This window comes from Pipra filicauda, unplaced genomic scaffold (assembly GCF_003945595.2).
Source record: "Pipra filicauda isolate LSUMZ 115617 unplaced genomic scaffold, ASM394559v2 scaffold50_size3627746_pilon, whole genome shotgun sequence".
In the NCBI taxonomy this organism is placed as follows: Eukaryota; Metazoa; Chordata; class Aves; order Passeriformes; family Pipridae; genus Pipra; species Pipra filicauda.
In genome coordinates, this window is record NW_024104654.1 from 570,325 (window position 1) to 589,505 (window position 19,181).

Below are 19,181 nucleotides of genomic sequence, written 5' to 3' on the forward strand. Positions count from 1 at the left end.
ACTTCAAATACTGTGGACAATATAGACAATACTGTGAACAGACAATTAGACCTTCTTTATTGTGGAATCAAGAAGAAATTTAAAATCAGCTTCAGTGATTCAAGATCCTGTAGAGCTGTTTAGTTTAATAGGGGTTAGCTTGGGCCTCAGCCAAATTTTTATTCGGGTCATTATAATCTGCCTACCTGAAATTCCATCCCCTATTGCAACTGGCCACAACATTCTTTATTTCCTCTCCAAAAACATGAGTACCATTGCTTTTTAATTCTATCAAATATATACATTTAAAATCTGTTAAATAAGTTAAAATAGTAACTGTGTGGCCAGTGATGAAGGAAGCTCTGTAAAAATCCATAGGTTGCAATATATTGTTACTTGACAATATGCTCCCATCAGTCAGTAGCTTGATTACTGAAAAACTGTGTGTGTGCATAGAAGTATTTGTGTATCTGAAAAAAAAGTTCATATTCTTATAAGTAAATTCGTTTGGGGAACAATTCCCTTGCATTGTTGTTAGAACCTGCTGTCAAGATGCATCATGTTTTCCTGTGTAATCCAGGAGAGTTATTAAAAAAAAAAAAGCTCCCAGGTCTCTGAATCCAGCAATGGTGTGTGCTAAATTGCCATTGACTGCTGCAAGGCTTTTTACACAAATGTTCCAATTATTTCTACTGTGATGGTAATAACAGTTGGAAGTTTAGAAAAAAATAATTGTGGTTTAGACATGGTCCCAATACAATATTAAGGAAATGAGCACTTTGAGAGCAAAGAAGGATGTAGTTTAGAACAATATATTTTTGTCAAGCAACTGAAGAGGAGGGGGAAAATCAGACACCAAAAACTGGAATGAGAAGAAGAGGGGCAGCATTCTGCGCTGAGACATTTTGTGTTTCAACATAGCTGCTCACTTATTCAAGGGTATTAATTACCTCAAAATTTCAAGCTCTGCTCCAGTAAAAAAACACTATACGTACACTTATAAAATGTATTCCACTTTCCCAGTTGCTTGATCATTGAAGAATTGGTTATTTCTACAGTGACTGGCTTTGCCCAGCCCAATATTTCATATCTGCAACATATTTTAAAGATGTCCACAGAGCATCTTATGAAAGGAAGTGAAAGTTTATTGGCACTTGGTTTGTTTTGTCCATTCTTCTCCTCTGCTATCTGAGAAATGTGCAAGGGCTTTTATGGCTGCAATTCTTCAGAATTTCAGCTTAAGTATCAGCTTTGTTGTCTTCTGTTCTATAGAAGTGTTTACTTAGAGGGTAATCCATCCTACAATCCTTTGTGCCACAGTTGCCTCCCTGTCCTCTCCTTCACCATTCTCACATAATAGAACAACCTCATACCTGTTACACAGGACCTTCACCTGGAGTTCATAATCTCCTGTGACAACTTAGGCTGAGTTAAGGACACAAGATTGGAGAAGTAGAGGGGTTATTAAAAAATAATCTGCAAGAGCTAGATGTAACCAGAATGTGAGATGGAGAGAAAAGTCCAAGTTACAGTTGGCCAGAATATGAAATCCTGCTGTGTTAAAACCAGTTATTTTCCAGAAAACCTGATGATGTCTCTAATTTTTATTCTATAAGAAACAATGTGTTTTGTCAGAAGGAGGTTTCCAGGTGAAAAATTGTGGTTGCTCTAAGAAAAAATTTCATCTCATGTTTACCATTTCACCTTTGTTCTCACTTTGCCTTGATAGACAATCTAGTCTACTTCACTGCATCCCAAATGCAAATACCCTGGCAGTTCTCTGCTGTCACAGCTCATTGCAGTTCATCCTGCCTTTATGGTGCATCAAGTTGAGGCTACTTGGCTGAAGTCTGAAGGCCCTTTCCTTGCCTATCTACCATTTGCTCAATAAAAAGCTTACTTCCCACAGTCTGTCTGTACAGGATGCCAGCTTTTGTTGTCTACTCATTAGCTTTTTGAATACACATTTACATGTTTTTGTTAAAAGTGCCCCTCATGTTTAGAAATTGGTTCTCTGAATATACAAAGATACCACATTAACCTCTTCGGAGACCATCTTGCTAACTTGCTTTGCTTCAGTGCCTTCAAAAACTAATTCTGGTGCGTTAACACAGTAGTTACTGCACTGGCCAGTATTGTTTCACTGTTCTCTGGTACTCCACCCTTCCTACCCCAATTAGGTCTTCTCTCCATGGGAGTCTTGTTTTATATTTAGTTTGTAATCTCCTGAGGGCAAAGATTATACTTCTGCTCCATCCAGTTTCTGGTTCCAAGCACTTTGAGAGTACATTTTTGTTATTATTATTAACAATAATAATAATAATGTACCATCCTATGAACAGAAGAAAAGTTTAATTCCCCTCCATCCACTCCATGCTCTTTTTAGCAAGGGAGAGGGAGCACAGTCAAACAGCAGACACTTTGTTACTGTAGTCTGTATCTAAGCATATTTAGAGCCCTTTCACAGTGAATACTGCAAGAAGTTCCATTTATTTCAGCGTTAATCACTGTGAACAAAAGTGAAAGAATTTGGCCCCAACTAATGAAAGCCAGCAGTGCTCTGCTGTTGGCAAAGTGTAGAGTGATCCTTTCCCAGAGCTTCAGAAAGCTGGAGAAGGATGAACATATAGGTGCCAATCTCTTGATAAACTGTGCAAGAGTGAAACTTTATAGTTGATCCTCATTAAAGCTACCATAAAATGGTGATAATTTGCGTATGTAAATAACAAACATGGATAGAGTGCCAGGGCACACGCTAAAACATTTTGTCCTCATTCACAATGATTCTTTTCTCTATCCAAAATATTTGTTTGTTTACTTAGATGTCTAAGAGGACACCTACTCAAATGCCCTTGATGCTTTTCACATAATTTGAACCACAAAATTAGTATGAAATTCACTGCAGTCTGCTATTAGGAAAACAAGCAATGGAAAACCTCAGATCTTTTCTTCCCTTCCAGTGCTAGCCCAGACTTACAACATCCCACTCAGACGATTTACCCTGTGATAGACACAAATTCCAGAGCTCTAGGACTCCCAAAGAGATAAAGATCATTGCCAAAGTTATAAATATTACTTGATGTATTTATATCTAGGCTGTCTGAGCTACTATTTGAAGCTACAGAAGCATAGCAACACCATTTTGAGTATAGTAAACTTCAAGAAGCTTCATTACAGTCAATTCCTGAAGAACTACATTTATTATAAAATTTGGTATTGCACTGATTAGTATCAGACTGCATCGTTGATCCTGTAGATCCTGTTATTTCCTCTTTTACTTTATTACTGCTTTTTAAGAGATACAAGTGTAAGGAGCTTCTGTCCTCTAAACAGCATGCAGTAACCTAGGATGCACTCTTTCCACATTTTCCTCTGCAAGACATATCCTGTTTTGTTCTTCTTGAAGTAGACAAATATTGTGAAGTGATTAAACTAACAAAAAATCCTGGCTTATGGTAATTAAGGACAAGAGCATGGAAAGGAAAGAAGCTGTACTTTTATCATAGTCTTTCCCTAGTTTACAAATAGCAAAACAAGATGTAGTCATGTTTCTTTGTACTTAGGCCTGATTCTCATCTTACCAGGTGCATTCGAGTTTTTACAGTTACTTTATTAGGACTAGATCAGGCTGCATAATGGAATAGCTAAAAAATTAAAAACACACTGCTAATTAGAGGCCAGAATATTATGCAGTATCAATTAATTTGGTGTTTAATTACCATGGTGATTGGAAGGAACTATAAATTGCTAAATATATAATTAGAACATCACACTTTTGTGCCATGATGATATCAGAGCATGGGTTTGATTAGTTTAGACTTTCCTGCAACATTTTACATGCTTACAAGATTTTAAGACAGATACTACTTTCATTTCTGCCAATATTCTGTTATCAATGAGCAAAGGCAGATATAATAGTTCAGCTTCTTTCAAGGCAACTGGGAATTTCCTCTTTTCTCTTCATGATATACAGTGGTTTCATTGCAATTACTCTGAAAAGAACCATTTTGACCAGACTAGTATCAAGCAAGAAAACTGCTGTTTCTGTGGAAAATGTGCTTTCCTTTTCTTTCCCCCAGAAATGTTATCCATCTTGTTCTGGATGTCAGAATGTTTCAAGCAAGAACACTGATCAGTTGGCTACTTACACACTTAACCAACATATGAAAAATGTGTAAGAGACCAGAACTTTACCATTTTTACCATAATTTCTAACATCCTTAAAGGAAATTAAACATCTTTGTCCTCTGAATGATCCCTAACACACTACCTTCTTCAAACAGATTATGTAGAATAGCTCCTATTGTGACTGCTACTACCAGGTGTAATACATCAAAAATACTTGTGATGGTAATTCGACTTCTAAACAGCTGACTATGATTAAAGGCATAAAGTAAGAATGGGCCAGTTGCTGCATGAGATGTGTTCTCATTACTCAATAGCACTGTTTTCTCTGGGGAGAAAAGTACAATATCTGATCTTGCTTCTGGATTTAGTTTTCACAATAAAGTACCTGAAACTAGGAAGATTTTTGTCAGTGCGTGCCACCTAGTTTGGTCTAGGCTTGTCAGTTCAGTTCTGTGGCTGATTATGAAATACAGCCATATGACTGGAATTTATCTTAGTAACCTGTGGTGAGATAACATGGTATTAGCAATTGCTAGTGTCTTGTCGCTGATTAGCTGCTTTCAGTAAACCTGGAAGTCTAGGGACATTTTTGATAAGGTAACATCTTCAAAAAAGGTATAAAAGGGAACATAATATCTTTTGTTGTATTGCTACATTCTGGCCATCACAGCAAGCCACTGAAAAAAGGGAGATCTATCTTCCAGACAGGCTGGAAATGGTAAGATGGTGCATCCAAGTGTGGCTGCCAGAAGGGCACTGTTGAAGGTTGCAGTACTGGCTAAAGCGAGCTGGTGTTTGTGAGTAGTGACACTGCAGTGTGATACAAAACCTTCAAAACTAATTTAATTATTTCACCTCTAGACTGTGTGTCACTGATCATCTTTATAGGTCAGCTGAGTACAATATCAGAAATTGATTTCTCATTTCTACCTGGTTCCTAGCTGATAAAAGCTGGTAGCAGAAAACAGGCATGGTAGGTCTTATGCACCGGTAATGGCTGTGTTGGTAAGAGATTAAATAAAGAGAGGCCGAGGTCAGAGGCAGATTTACTGGGCAGAGGATCTGATTGTAGGAACTGTAATCCTCTCTTCTCCCATTAACATCAGCAGGTGTTTGCTCTGGGTCATGGGATGTGGGAGTATTTACATAATTGTGCTGTTCCCCTTCAAGATCTTGTATGTATCCATCCCTGGAAGGTATTTCTGTTCTCAAGTCAAGTCCTTTGGAGGACACTGTAGCTGGAATTGCAGGAGCAGGAGTGACATACATCATCATCACAAGTTCTAGGCAAGCACATTGTCTCCACTATAGAAGAGTAGTTCGAGATTAACCTTTTTAGATCAACCTTTTAAGAACAGGGACAATGGAAAATAAATTCACAGAGTAAGCAGAAGACGTTATTAAAATTGAGTGGTAATATGGAATACATCTGTTTGTTTGCTTTTAGCTTCTACGGGTATTGCTGACATTGCAGTAACCGTTTTAATTTAAACAAGATGGGGATATTGATAATGTTTAATGTGACTGCTTTACCAGGGCATTCAGCTGTTTCAGTGTAGGGTACTCACTTGCTGGAACTTCAGCCTCTTCTTTGCACATCACTAATACTCTGACGAAAGAGAATGCAGTGAGTAATTGTTTGTGACTAAATGAAATGAAGCCACTGTTGTCTTCCTCAGCTATCAGGCTCTCTGCTGCTAGTCATGCTGGGAAACAACCAGGATAGAGAAGGGGCCACTGTTACAATAGTATTTCCTAGATCACAGAAGAAGCAGAGACACAACATGGTTTCCTAAATGGGATAAGGACCCTGCTGTTGCTTTCTGGATAGTCTAGTGATGGAGGAATCAGAAGTCCTTTTAGGCTGTAAATGTGTGCAAAAAGTGCCAGGGTTTAGTTTTGAAACCTCTTAGGAGTGTAAGATCTTGTTAAAGGAGGTAATGTAGGAGGGCTGAAGGGTTGATGCAGGGGGAGAGAGGTGGGGGGTAAGTGTGTGGAATGCAAAGAAAGTGGGAAAGAAACGGGAGAGGCTGTGTTGCGATGACTGTGGCTTGATCTTGGGCAGAGAGTTGATAAACAGAGGCCTCTGAAAATAAAACTGTTTTCTTTCCACAAAAGTCGCAGCATGGGTGAAGCACGTATTACAGCCCCCTGCGAAAAAGGCGGCTCGTTGCCAGTCGGGTTTTCTGTCACCTCTGGCCCTTCGCCGAGCGTCGAGGCTGGTGTGGCGGCGGGCGGCTTCCCGTCGCTGTCCAAGGGAGCACGGAGGCAGCAACGGGAGGCGGCTGGGCGCTGACAGCAGGGCGGCCGCGGGGGCTTCGCCGGACAGTTCCCAAATGAGGGCCACTGGCAAAAGAGGGGTCACGGAATTTAGGCGCGGGGCCGCGAGGCGTGCGGTGTCCTGGGCCGTCGGTGGTGCCTGAGCTCGAGGGGCGCGGGATCCCAGCCACGGCAGGAGCGGGGCCGGACCCCGGGGCACCTTCCCCGCCCCGCGGGGGCCGCGGCGCGGGGGAGGGAGGAGAAGAGGAAGGAGGGCGGCGAAGGGTCGGGCGCGGGACGGGGCGCTGGGGAAGGCTGGCGGCGACAGCGCTGCCCTGGGGGCCGGGGCGGGCGGCGCTCAGGTGAAGGGGCCGCCCGCCCAGGGCGGCGGTGACGCGGCTGCGGCGCGGCGGGGCTGCCCCGCGGCCCCGTGTGGCCGCCGCCGCCCGTGCCCGACGAGGAGAGCGGCCGGCGGCGCTGAGCGGGGCTGCCCGGGGCGGCATGCGGAGCCGCCGAGGATGAGCAGCCAGCGCCGCCCGGCCAAGGCGCAGCTCCGGAGGTCGCTGAGCGAGCAGCTGCGGGACTCCACCGCCAAAGCCTGGGACTTGCTGTGGAGGAATGTCCGGGAGCGGCGGCTCGCAGGTGAGTCCCGCCGCGCCGCGGCTGCCGCTACCTGCCCGCAGCCGCCCGAGGGGACACCTCGGGGGACGCCTCGGCCCCAGCGGCGCGGGGGGCTCCCGATCCGAGGGGACGCCTGGGGGGCACCAGCGCCGCTGCCGCCGCCGGAGCGCGGAGACCCCGAGGCTTCAGCCAGGGCGGGACGGGAGCTCCCGGCACCGCCGCGGCTGCCGGCACGGACGCGGTCGGCAGCGGCCGGGCGGGTCGGGCTGCGGGCAGGGGCCGGGCTGCGGACAGGTCGGGCCCCCCAGCCCCGTGCAAGCAGCACCTGCCCAAGTGCGGGCGAGCAGGGCGGGGGTGGAGACACAAGCAGACGGGCTCGGGGTGAAACCTGGAGATCCTCCCACGTCGGAGGCTCCTTTTGAGCATCTTCGAAACCAAGGGGGCTGACGTTGCCTCCGGGAAGCAACCTCATCTGCTTCGCTGATCAGTTTCCTAAGTCACTTGCATGTCCAGGTTGGTTCCTCCTAGGGTTTGCATGTGAGGAGTACCACAACTCCCAAAGAAAAATGGTCTGGTTTATTTCAGGCACTTTTATAGGTTTAGGGCACCTAACTGTTCTGGAAAATCGGCCTCCTGCAGTCTTAGAATCTCCAGGTGTGGACCGGGACACAGAGCAGGGCAGGTGCTCCAGTAGGTGAGGTCACATTTAGAGCAATGCTATTGCAGCAGCACAGTCGCTTTAGACACACAAACATACAGCTAATTTGTATTTGTAAAATACTTTGTGAATTAGAAGATCTCGAGGGTACATGGCAAGTGCAAGGTAGAGTTATTATACTGGGAAAGCAATACATCAAGATTTATGAGCAGAATCCTGTATAATGAAGTCTAATTTGTAAAGATGGATTCCTCTGCCACATCCTATAGCATTGTTAGGAGTTTGGTGACCTTGTCTAGGGCACTGTGACCTAGTATTGTGTAATGCAGAGGTAAATGATATAGGTCTTCAGACTGTGTCTACAGCACATTAGTTCTTATGTATTAAAGTAACAGATAAAAATTGCATGGTAATTTTTTGAAAAATTCATCTAAACTGGGTGGCTTCAATAATGATTTACTAAACTGGCTAATTTTGTCATAATATGGCTACCCAAAATACTAAATTGTCTTTACATTTAATCCACTTATTCCTACATTGATAGCAGATGCCAGCAGACATTCAGCAAGGATATTGTTGTTGTTTTTTTTTTCTAGTCAGAGACAACTATTGCTTGATTGAGCAAAGGACCTGGGCAGGCTGCCATGAAACTGTAGCCAACTTCTTAAAGCAGCTGGATATTAAAATTGATGGAGTCAAAACTTTTTATTTAAGTTGGATAGAATACTGATGTCCTGGGCTTATGCACTGCCATAATTTAAGTGCTATTCATAATATGATGGTGAGACACTGATACACATGCCTTTTAATTAAATTAATTGTCTGATGACATAACAAGATATGTACAAATATCATCTGTTGATTCCAGAGATGTTCTGATGCTTTTCTGTCTCTGGCATTTTTGTCCTTGTTTTTATATTTATTTGTCCCTTTGATCCACGTAGCTGCAGTGTATATTCCTAGGCCTCTTCTTCCAGCTTTTGTTAATGAGAAGGCAGGGAATTTAAGCTGCTCTAAATGTGTTGTTATTTGCTGGTTGCCAGATGAGCGTCTTCTCCATCGTAATAGGTCCAATCCCAGTCAGGTTGTACAAGTTCCCTCCTTTTCCTCCAAGCTGATATTGCAGTTCAGCCCTGACTGACAGTGTAGCTGGTAACTAGTGTTAAAGAGCAATGACCAAAACAAAATGGAGTTTTAACCATCAGTGTGCTGTCATATTCCAACCATCAAGCCAAATAAAGACTTGTGATTAAGTCATTGCTGTGAAGACAGCCTTGCAGGCACTTAAATAGTTATTTTTTTGGTCTGCTTTACTTTTTTATTTATTTGTTAAGGATCCAGACACCAGTAGTCCAACATATACCTGTAAAGAAAGTAAGCACATGACAGCTTAATTCACAAAAATTATATAATTGTTGGGGTTGGATGAGATGCTCAGAAGTCTCTAGTCTAGTCTCCAACTCAGAGCAGGATCAGCACTGGGAGCAGGGCAGGTTGCTCAGGGCTTTTCCCAGTGCGCCTTGGGAATAGTTTCTGCTCTGATGTCCTTGTGCTGGAACAGAGGGCAGGAGTACACTACTGGGCAGCGGGTGTGTGAGCTAGAGAAAGGAGCTGAACCTTGGCTAGAGCAAGGAGAGAGCTGAGCTTTGGCTCAGCTGTTCTCAAAGAGGTAGACAGCATGGCTAGGTTGCTCTGGAAAGTAGGCTGTGCATAAAAAGACTAATACAGTGTGCTCCTTCCCTCTCTCCCTTCCCCTTTGCAACAGAGGTGATGAGCAGCCTGGCTCTTGGCGACAGCGCTGCTCCGTACTGTCTCTTTTTCAGGACAGATCTATGGTGCCCAGAAGCTCTTAGTCACTCTTTTGGATTCACTGATTGGGATTTGTTTTTTAAACAATGAGGGTACCCTCTACAGTGCCAAAAATGGCACCCTTAGGGGTTTTTTGTGCTTTTCATAATTTTTGCAGAGGTATTTTACACTTTCTGTGTTTTCACTATGCTTATGGTTTAAATTGGAATGCACAAACTGAATGGGAAATGTACCAGAATTTTAAGGCCCTGTAAGGACCTATTTGCCTTAAAAGTTATATAAAATACTGTTGGTTTAATGTAATCCTGAACCACTATGTCGTTATTGAAAACCAGTGTTTGAGGAATTTAACTTGGGTATTTAACAGACTCTCCAAAAGCAATGACCTAAGCTGATTCTGAGATCCCTGCTCAAATCATGATCACCTGTTACAGTAAAACACAAGTTGTTGTTACATTTCTTGTATGTAGGGGAAAAGTGCCACTCTCTATCTGGCATTCTTTCACTTATTATATACTAAAATAAAATAAAAATTTAGTTTTGAAATTTGGTACTTTGAAGTCAAGAAACACCAGATGTAAGGATGCCGGTTGCTGTATTGTGCAGCCTCCTCACAGGGTATGATTGTTAAGACTGACAGGATTGGCATGATCATCTTACCTTTTTTTGTACAGAATTTTTCAGCCTCATTCACTGTACAAAGTAATGATCCCCATTGCTGTATCTGTTAACCTAGAGCCTGCTGTACTGCAGCTTTCTCAAATCCTGGACTGAGCACAGAATTACAAATTCCTTCAAGAGTTCATGAGCACGGTGCTTAGGAGCAGGTTATATCATTAATGTTTTGGTTGTATTCCTAGAAGCTGTATGGTTATATTGTTCCCATTTTACAGATAGAAACCAGAGGCACAATGAGACTGAACTCAAGAATACTAAGTCTTGAGAGTTAGAATTTGAATTTTCTACTTTAATATTCAAATTGTGGCTCTCAGTGGTTCCTGTTGCACATTTGGATTCTAACTGTTCTGCACCCAGGGAAAGAATAACTTGCAGTTTCTGGTGGTCTGGTCAGATTTTTTTTCAAGTGACTTGGTGGAAAACAGAAAAGAATGGAACCACAGGGATAGTTGACTTGGCATAGTCTCAGAAACCTGGTTTTTTTCCTGTATGCTGTCTCCCACCCTGCAGGGGTCCTGCAGCTGCTGGCTTAGCTGGTATGTGGTGCTGATACATGACCAGACCATTGTATATCATCAGATGGGATCCTTGGAAACTGAATGTGAGGATGAAGTTAAGACTTTGCCCTAATGCCTAGTGGGAAGAGAGTTGAGTTAGAATTAAGTGGGTGACTTCAACTCTGAAACTTACTTAAGTTTGAAAACTTCATGACCCTAACATTCTTCTAATAATAGAAAGCTTTGTCTCCAGTTTCCTCAGTTTAGCTTTTAGCTGTGGTTTAGCAATCTACACAGATAGCTGCCAGGATTTCTGCTCTGAAAGGCTGCCTTCACTGTGTCTATGGCAAAGATACACCCTCAGTCTTTTTTGCCAAATCTCTTCTCACCTAAGCTTCATGTCCCACAATACTTTGTATGTTCTGTGTTCTTGAAGAGATTAAATCCCTACTTGATTTCCTCTAGCTTTTCTGGTACAATTCCTCTTATCTCTTCATTGACATCCTCTCTACTACCTGCTGCAACAGCAGTACCAGGCAGGATACCCTTGAGCACTGTCCCAACTCCTGCTCAGCTGCAGAGCTCTTCAGAAGCAACTGCCTGTGGTAGTTTTGGGGAAGGATTTTGGATGTTCCCACTCTTTTCTTGGCTTGGCCATGCTCTGAGTAAGCACACTTTGGGGTCAAGTTTTCCGCTAAGTCTCCAGTGGTCTGCTCAGACTACCATTTCAAAATTTTTTAATTTGTCCAAGTTTGGACAGATTTTTCAAGCACTGTTGCTAGAGTTACTCTGGAACCTTCCCTGTGAGGTTACAGGTTTTTGTTCCAAAGGATGAAGTGCTAGCGTCTCATATCAAGTGGCATGAAAATGTACAGTGGGACAACATAAGATTGACTAATTTTTTTCTTAGAAATGGATTACCTGAAGCTTCAAAAATTGAAACAGGAGCATGAGGCAGGCTCATGAGTAAAAGAAAATTTTAGTCTGAAGAAGCCAAAATTAAGTTGTTAAATGGAAAGTTTTAGAAGACCTACTCTAGGATATCCTTAACTGTTCAGGCGGACCTATATTAATTGGCAGCTACAAGTATCTCTTCAAATATGAGTGAAATGCATTTATGTCAGAGATGAAATGGAACATTATTTGAAGTAGGTTAGAAAATGGAGACTTCTTTGTCCAGCAGAAAATAACTGCCACATTCAGCATGTGGCAAAAATGTCAAGGCAATGCAGCTGTTCCTCTTAAAAGTAATTTGTGGTTGGTTTGTGTTTTATTGTGGGTTTATTGGGTGCAAATGAACAAGCCTAAGTTTGTAATTGCACCTGTGGCAGCATGATGCTTCCTGGCACCAGCTGATCTGTTGATCCTGGTGAATACAGAAGTGAAAAGTGGGTCTTAAAAAGCTATCGATCACAACCAGAACTATATGAATTTTAGCGCAGTTTTCTGTCATGCCTGTATGGAGGCAAAAGCAGTTATGTTTCTGGAGCCTAATTACAGAAGTATCAAATCTATAGGTTCCTCATAGTTTTTAGTTTTCATTTAAAATGGAACATTTTTAAGAACTTGCTTTTGAAGTTTGTACTCTGAAAAGCTGAAGTCTATTTTGATATGAGATAACTGTTAGGAGAGCCGAAAAGAGACACGTGTACCAGGCTCCCAGGTCCTCTGAGAACTCCTGAGCAAAGGCAGGCATCCTGCTATGGGGCCAACTCTGAGTCTGTAGAATCTTGGTATTATTATATTACTGAAATTTATTCTTAATTAAGACCTTTGTGTACACGCAAATGTGACAGGTTAATCTACTTAAAAGCCATTCATGGAAAGAGTGACATTTTTTATAAAATAATGTTGGCAGGTCAGTTTTCATTAAAGACTGTGGGAGATGTACATGTGAAAAATGTGGGTTTTGCTGTGGCCAGTTTGGTGGGCATACTTTTATGTTCTATTTTAAAATCATGCATGTATATTTCTAGAAAGCAGAGTTGTTGCAGTCTGTGTCCCCACCAGTGCACTGGAGAATACAAGATGCTGATTCTCATGTATGCTGATAAGATGTATATGTGTAAATTCCCCCATTACCCAGCTCCATCAATGGGAAAAGACCATCCTTTGTCAAAGAGAAAAGTTATGAAAGGCGTTCTTTATTCGTGACAGAGTGCTTTAGGGAAGAAAGAAAGTGACTTATGAGTGATTCGTTTGGTCAGGCATGCCAGGAAATTTTCTGCTCTTGTATCATTCCTAGAGAAAATTAGTAGCCAAAAATGTAGTCATTGATCTCATAAATTACATTGATCATGCTATATATTCTGTATTAATCTTAGGAGGCTTTTTAGAATACCTTATTTAAAGGCTTTTCTTTGCACTAAGTTACATCAGTATCCTCTATCTTCTTCCCTAGGCACTCCTTGAAGGCCAGTGGTTTGAATCTGAAAAGGGAGCAATGGTGGCAAAATACCACCATTGTTAGTTCTGCTGCTGCCAGGTTCTCATGACCCTCAGCAACAAGAAGTTAATTCCAGAAATACAATTACAAAAATACCAATATGCTTGACCTGCCAAGTATTTCTGTATCAGCATGAGACTGCAAAGGGGGGTGACGGAGGACTCCCCACTGTCTAAAAGTCCAGAGAAAGATGTAATTTTCTCATACTCAAACCCATGTCTCTGCTGCCATTTGCTGTGCAGGATTTGGAGTTACTGTGGAGGAGTAGCAGAGGTTCCTAGGGTGACAACAACATTTATCTTCTGGTTTTACATTTAATACATAAATTTTGTATTTGAACAAATACTGCTTCCATCAGAGAGAGCTATATCAGGGATTATTTTCCTAAAAGAAATTCAATTTTGAATAGTTGATTTCCTGACAGTATAAGTACAAATCTCTGCTGATAAAATGAAGAATCAGTGCTGGCAATAGAACTGGATACCACTTGAATCAGTCAGTTTCCATTTGATAGCTATTTATAGAAGATCCTTGATAGGTCTCCATTTTTCTGGGGGCCATATACATGGTCTCAGTTCATTCCACCTGTAGAGGTTTCTATGTGACTAGAAGAAGGCTGATACCTTGTCGGTTTGCTACACTCTGCCTTCATGGAGTATTCCTGCAGGCATTGTAATTATCGCTGATGTTTGCAGACCATAATATTGGAAAAAATTCATAGTACTATTTTTCCAGAAGCAGTATTTATAATACAATACTGTTTAAGTTCCTGTATATTTAGATAGATGGTTTATTGGTACTCATATTTTTCAAAGATATATAGGAGCTCATATAGACTGCTACAAATACTTAATGTATTTGTCTGACATTAAACAGTGATGATGTTTTTTCATCCCAAGATTGCTTCTTAATATCAGTCATGGCATATTAAATAATGTATCTTCTCAGTTATTTCCTGTTAGATGTTTTTGTATTTATTCATGTGACTGTAATCCTATAGGCCACTTCCGTATCCGCATGCAAGTGACTTTATTTATATAATAACTGTGCCAGAACATTTATATAGAACATTTATATCCACAGTAAACTTGTAGCTACTTAGTGAACATCAATACCGTCTGTTGGTGTCTGCCAGCAAATTCCTAAAGATGTGAAATTTCTGGACTCGGGAAGGCCCTAGAGACTGGACTCCCATCCTGCTTTCCAGCTATAGTAGGACATGGTGCTTAGTTTTGGGAATCAGTGAAGTCTCAGTTCTGAATTTTGTGTTGCTGCTTTTTGTTTGAATGAAAAAACCCTTCAAAATGTCCCATATTGTTATTTTTTTAAGGATTCTGAGAACATAGATGTCTTAACAATATGATCTATGCAATACTTGCTGGGCAATGGCCTTATTTCACAGTAGTGGTTTGACTCACATTTGTTTTCTTGTATTTCTTGAGAGACAGATGTTCTTTCTTGCTCTTCCTTATTTCTTTTGCTTTTCTGTCATACCATGGCCAAATCCTGTGCTGCTATATATTATAGCTCCTGTAAAAATCATCTCCTCAAGTCACAATTCATTGAGAAACCTAGCTTTCACTTCAACTGAAGCAAATCTGAATAGCAAATTTAAAAAGAAAATGTGAACTTGAGTCAGAAAAGACAGGAAAAAAATGTAGTTTGTAAAATGTCAGTTTTGAGCCAGCCCCATGATTTTAAAGAAGTGATGCTTGTCTTGCATTTCTTGAAAATTTGGTTTGGGGAATATTATTTTCAATAAATTAAGAATTTCTGATGTTTTCTTTTGATTATTGCAAGTTTAAAAATATGACAGTGTAGGAGGTTCCTTGCCTGACATTGGAGCATTCACAAGAAGACTGCACTTCTGTAGGTCCTTTACACATCCGGTTTACAGTTCAAAAATGAAAATATTTTGACAATTAGACCATCTTGGTGCACCTTATACTGCAAATAAGCAAAGGCTGAGTGCATGCAGATATGTGTGCAGCAAGTAGCTATGCTACAAGAAGGGATCAGGAACATCTGCAATTCATGGCACTTGGTTCCATAAAACACCAAACTTCAAAAATCAATTTAATCACTTTACATAATAATCAATTTCATGTGAAATACTCTGCCTGTCATTCCAGTAGAGGGCAGTAATTTACATACAGTAATATCAAATAGTGTGTGTAGGCAACATGTGTCACAGAATATTAGACACAATGACTGATTTTGTTAAGATAATGCAATATTCAAGGCATACTCTATCCTCAAGGATAAAGTGCCACCCAGAAGCCTTATTTTCTGTGCTTTTGCAGCAGGACTTAATCACATCTAATTACAGTACATTTATGCAATTTGCACTCAGCTCACTAAACTAAGTCACCTCCACATGCCCCAGTGCTACATGCAGAGGTGTGCAACACGTGTCCCCAGTTTAATGACATAACCCCCCCAGACTGAGGGACTGTAACGCAGCTCATACATTATGTTGGTCACTTAAAGAAAGAAAGTATGCCCAAAAGTACATGTTTGGCTCCTGAGATACTTACATGAAATTCAAAACTGTGCAGTGCAGATGTGGCCTTTCTACTCACAGGGCGCTAGTCTGAAGCAGCATGTACAAACAAACTCTCCATGCTCTGGCATAGAGTCCTGAAATTACTGCCATTACTTGGCAATGTAGAAGTGGAACAAAATTTATGAGAATTAAAAAGTAAGATGTTTTCAGCTAGCATGCCAATCAAAACTAAAACATATTCTGCTGTATATAATCACCAGAATGAATTATATTTCAACAGATAATTTCATTGAGATACTGATTTTTTTCTTTGTTGCTGTTAACAGTAAGTATATAGAAAAGTTTTTCTATCCAGAAGTCATTTTTACACATCCAGGAACTTGCTGTAGTACAGTGAAAGAGGAGGCACTGAAACTTATAAGCATTTTGTTTCTTTAAGCTATAAGAATTTGATTTCTAATCTATTTCAAAAACACTATAACTTGAAATTTATGCTTAGCAAAAAATTGTTTAAACTATGAGTATTTCTTTAGCAGCAAGCTAAGTTCATAAACTTCAAAATCACTTCCTTAATTTTATAAATACTTCACAAATTTTACTTGTCACAGTGTAAAATAAGACGGGGATAATTGGTTTCTTCTGTTGCTTGAGTTAAATGAATGGCACTGGTGCTCTAATACACCAAGCAGCATATTTTCTGGGGAGGACTGGTTTTCCAGGCCATCATGATGCAGAAGGCACTGAACCTTCACAGTTCATTTAATACAGAAGCACTTTAAAAAAACCCACAAAACTGGAGTATTGGGTTTGTTATAGAAAGAATTAAGGGGAAGTTGCCTTCAGAACAGTAGCATAGTTCAAATGTACCTTATATGTAGATCTTTCTGAGTTTGAGCAAAGAGTAGCTTGAAATATCTTTGTATACAGTCTTCTGTTGCTGTAATTTATGAAGAAATTCAGGAAGAGGATAGCTTAAGGGCTAAGTTAAAACCAAAATTAGAAATGTAACTCAGTCAAAATACTGAAAAATTACACTTAGCATTGCAAAAACGGGGTTCCTAAAGATTTAGGAACCTCCTTCATTGGTTCATAGCTTGTACTTCCCTAAAGTGTGTTGAATACACGTGCTAAGTTTATGTTGAATTCACTGCATGGAGGAGTGAGGACATAAGCATTTGTCCCAACCTCTAGGTTATTTTCAATGTGCCTCTCATTCCTCTGATAAATACACCTTATTTTTCCCATCCCAGTCCCACTCATCCTGATCTGAATGGCATGCTCTTTCACAGCTTATCCAGGAAAATGCTGTAGTAAATTATTTGAGACTGAGTCATTTTTGTGTCAGTTTGCTGAAAGAATATGTGAATGGCATCTCATGGTCTTGCTCATTTTAAGAGGTGTCTTTAACATAAGGACTGATTTTTATTGAAATAAATCGATTTTACAAGGAAATTTCAGCCCTTGTATTTATAGTAAGAAAGAAACTTTTTATTTATTACATTGGAAAGACTGCAGCTGGGAATGCACTCATTAATACACACAAACAGATGGATTCTGACAAGTCTGTGAACTACTCACACTCTTCTTTAGCAAATATTTTGCAGTAATCCCAACTTGCAAATGTTACTTCAGAAACAAATATGTAACTATCTCAAGCCACAAAACAAAAGAGTCATGAGTGACTTTAAAATACTGTGAGTTGATTATGCATATGATATTGTCAACTGTCACCATCATCAAGCTTCAGGCAATCAAACCACTCCCTAACCTACAAAGCTATCCCACTGCCTCTCCTTCCTTCCCCTGTCCCTTCTGAAGAGTTTATAGCCACCCATTGCAGAACTCCAGTTGTACGCGTCATCCCACTATGTCTCTGTGATGGCAACTGTGTCACAGTTTTCCTGCTGCACAGTGGCTTCCAGTTTCTCTCGTTTGTGGATCCCCCCCACCCTGTCATTAAGCAGAGAAGTTTCTCTACCTGGGCGCACTTCCGCAGCTCTGCTCACAGCTGCCGCCTCGTACTGGTACAAGAGCTGGGGCCACCCTGCAGGTGGCACCTGGGTGGCAGTGTGTTCCTGGGCAGCTGTGTCAGTCGTGCTGGGTGTGGAGCTTAGCGAGGCCATGGCTTTCTGCCAGGGGGATACCGTTGCTCCCTGGTCGAGCTGGCACAGCTTCAGCACTCTTCTGTGCAAACTGCTGTGCCACACCCTGGTCACAACTGTTCCCTAAGGGCTTACTTTATACGTGTGGCCCCTGTCAGCCGCTGTTGTGCTGCCTGTGGGTCCTGGAGGCTCTCAGCTCCTCCTGAGGTTCCCAGTTTCAGTTACACTGTGTTAAATCTCCTGCCGTTGCTCCTGGCCCCAACTAGGTCCCGGTCCCAGTCCCAGAGGGCAGGGTGTCTGTGTAGATCTGGTAAAGTCAGGATTTTCAGTAAAGGCTGGCACTACTTTTTCCACTTTCATTTGTGGAAGTCACTGAGAGAAGGTAAATGTTCATCTTCAGAGTAGCTCACTAAACAAAGTAGAAGAAAATTAATTATACAATATAGGCAACTGCTAGAGAAGTTGATAGTTTTAAGAAAACTGATAAGAGAAGGACTGCTGTGTAATAGTATAACTAGTGACTCAGATCATGTACTTTCAAGTAAAACCAGTGTGTAGCACACATTGTTTCTCTTCAATTTTTAAACTTTAATTTGTACATTTAAAATTTGATTATTGTATTTAGGAAGGTAAAAATGACAATCAATTCCTCTTTTCTGCATTATTTATTACTTCATTCACTTTTACCACATCTTCTCTTACTTTTCTCAGCTGTTTTTCAAGCTCCATGACAGCATCGAGCCCGTCAGCTTCCTTTGAACCAGCAGGGTAATTATATAACCAAAAAGACACCATCAACTTTCCAAACATCACTAATCGCCATTACATGCATAACCAAACATATGTACATTGAACCTCTACCTGAATTTCTGCCACACAGTGAGGTGTTTGGAAGTTGCCCAGTGTCTTTCCTGGGAAGAAACTCTTACAGCTTTGTTATCAGCTAAAGCTTTCAACCATTTTTTTCCCTGACATTTACTTTAAGAAAAAAAAGAGCTTCTCTAAAATCAGCAGAACTCTGAATTCTGATGTAAGGATGCCTTTTATCATCCCAACTTCACTCACTCCATCACTCCTGAACATAAAGAAACGTAAGTTCATAGAGAATCAGAAGCATGTAGTTTTATATCATCTTAGCAAATGAGTATTTTGGTGATTACATCTGAGCATTCTGTATATCCCTGACAGCTCCAACTGCTTTTGTGTGAGAACAAAACAGATTATTTGATTATGGTCTTAATTCAACAGAGCACCTATATGTTGTATAAATTTATATGATTAAGTGTTTGACTCATGTAGACTAGTCTGTTTTGTTACATTTAGCCTCTAAACCAACAGTATATTCTTTTTAAAAAGATTGTCTATTAAGTCAGTGTGGTTGGATGAGTGGGTTCTTCAGAAACAGGAAGGTACCAGAACATCCATATTTATGACATATAATAAAACAAAAGATACTATACCTAATCTGATTCAAATAGAGGTCAAATACATTTCAGAG

At 40.9% G+C, this 19,181-nt stretch overlaps 1 protein-coding gene and 1 long non-coding RNA gene across 4 annotated transcripts in view; one reads left to right on the top strand and one right to left on the bottom strand.

Annotated features, from left to right (window-relative positions):
* STARD13 (StAR related lipid transfer domain containing 13) overlaps positions 1–19,181 on the top strand; it is a 251,030-nt gene that overhangs the window by 99,062 nt on the left and 132,787 nt on the right. Inside the window, exon 1 of one of the 3 annotated variants that reach the window (XM_039386854.1) lies at positions 6,826–7,008. The exons of the other annotated variants lie outside the window; for them this stretch is intronic. Coding sequence (XP_039242788.1) covers positions 6,885–7,008 — 124 coding nt within the window. The 5' untranslated portion in view covers positions 6,826–6,884. Of the gene's footprint in view, positions 1–6,825; positions 7,009–19,181 lie in introns of those variants that run through there. 3 annotated transcript variants of the gene reach the window in all.
* On the bottom strand, positions 12,754–16,554 carry LOC113992044. Its single transcript, XR_003542129.2, has 4 exons — positions 16,449–16,554; positions 15,613–15,733; positions 12,971–13,058; positions 12,754–12,870 (listed from the first exon to the last, which is right to left on the bottom strand). It is a non-coding gene; the product is annotated as an uncharacterized LOC113992044 (long non-coding RNA).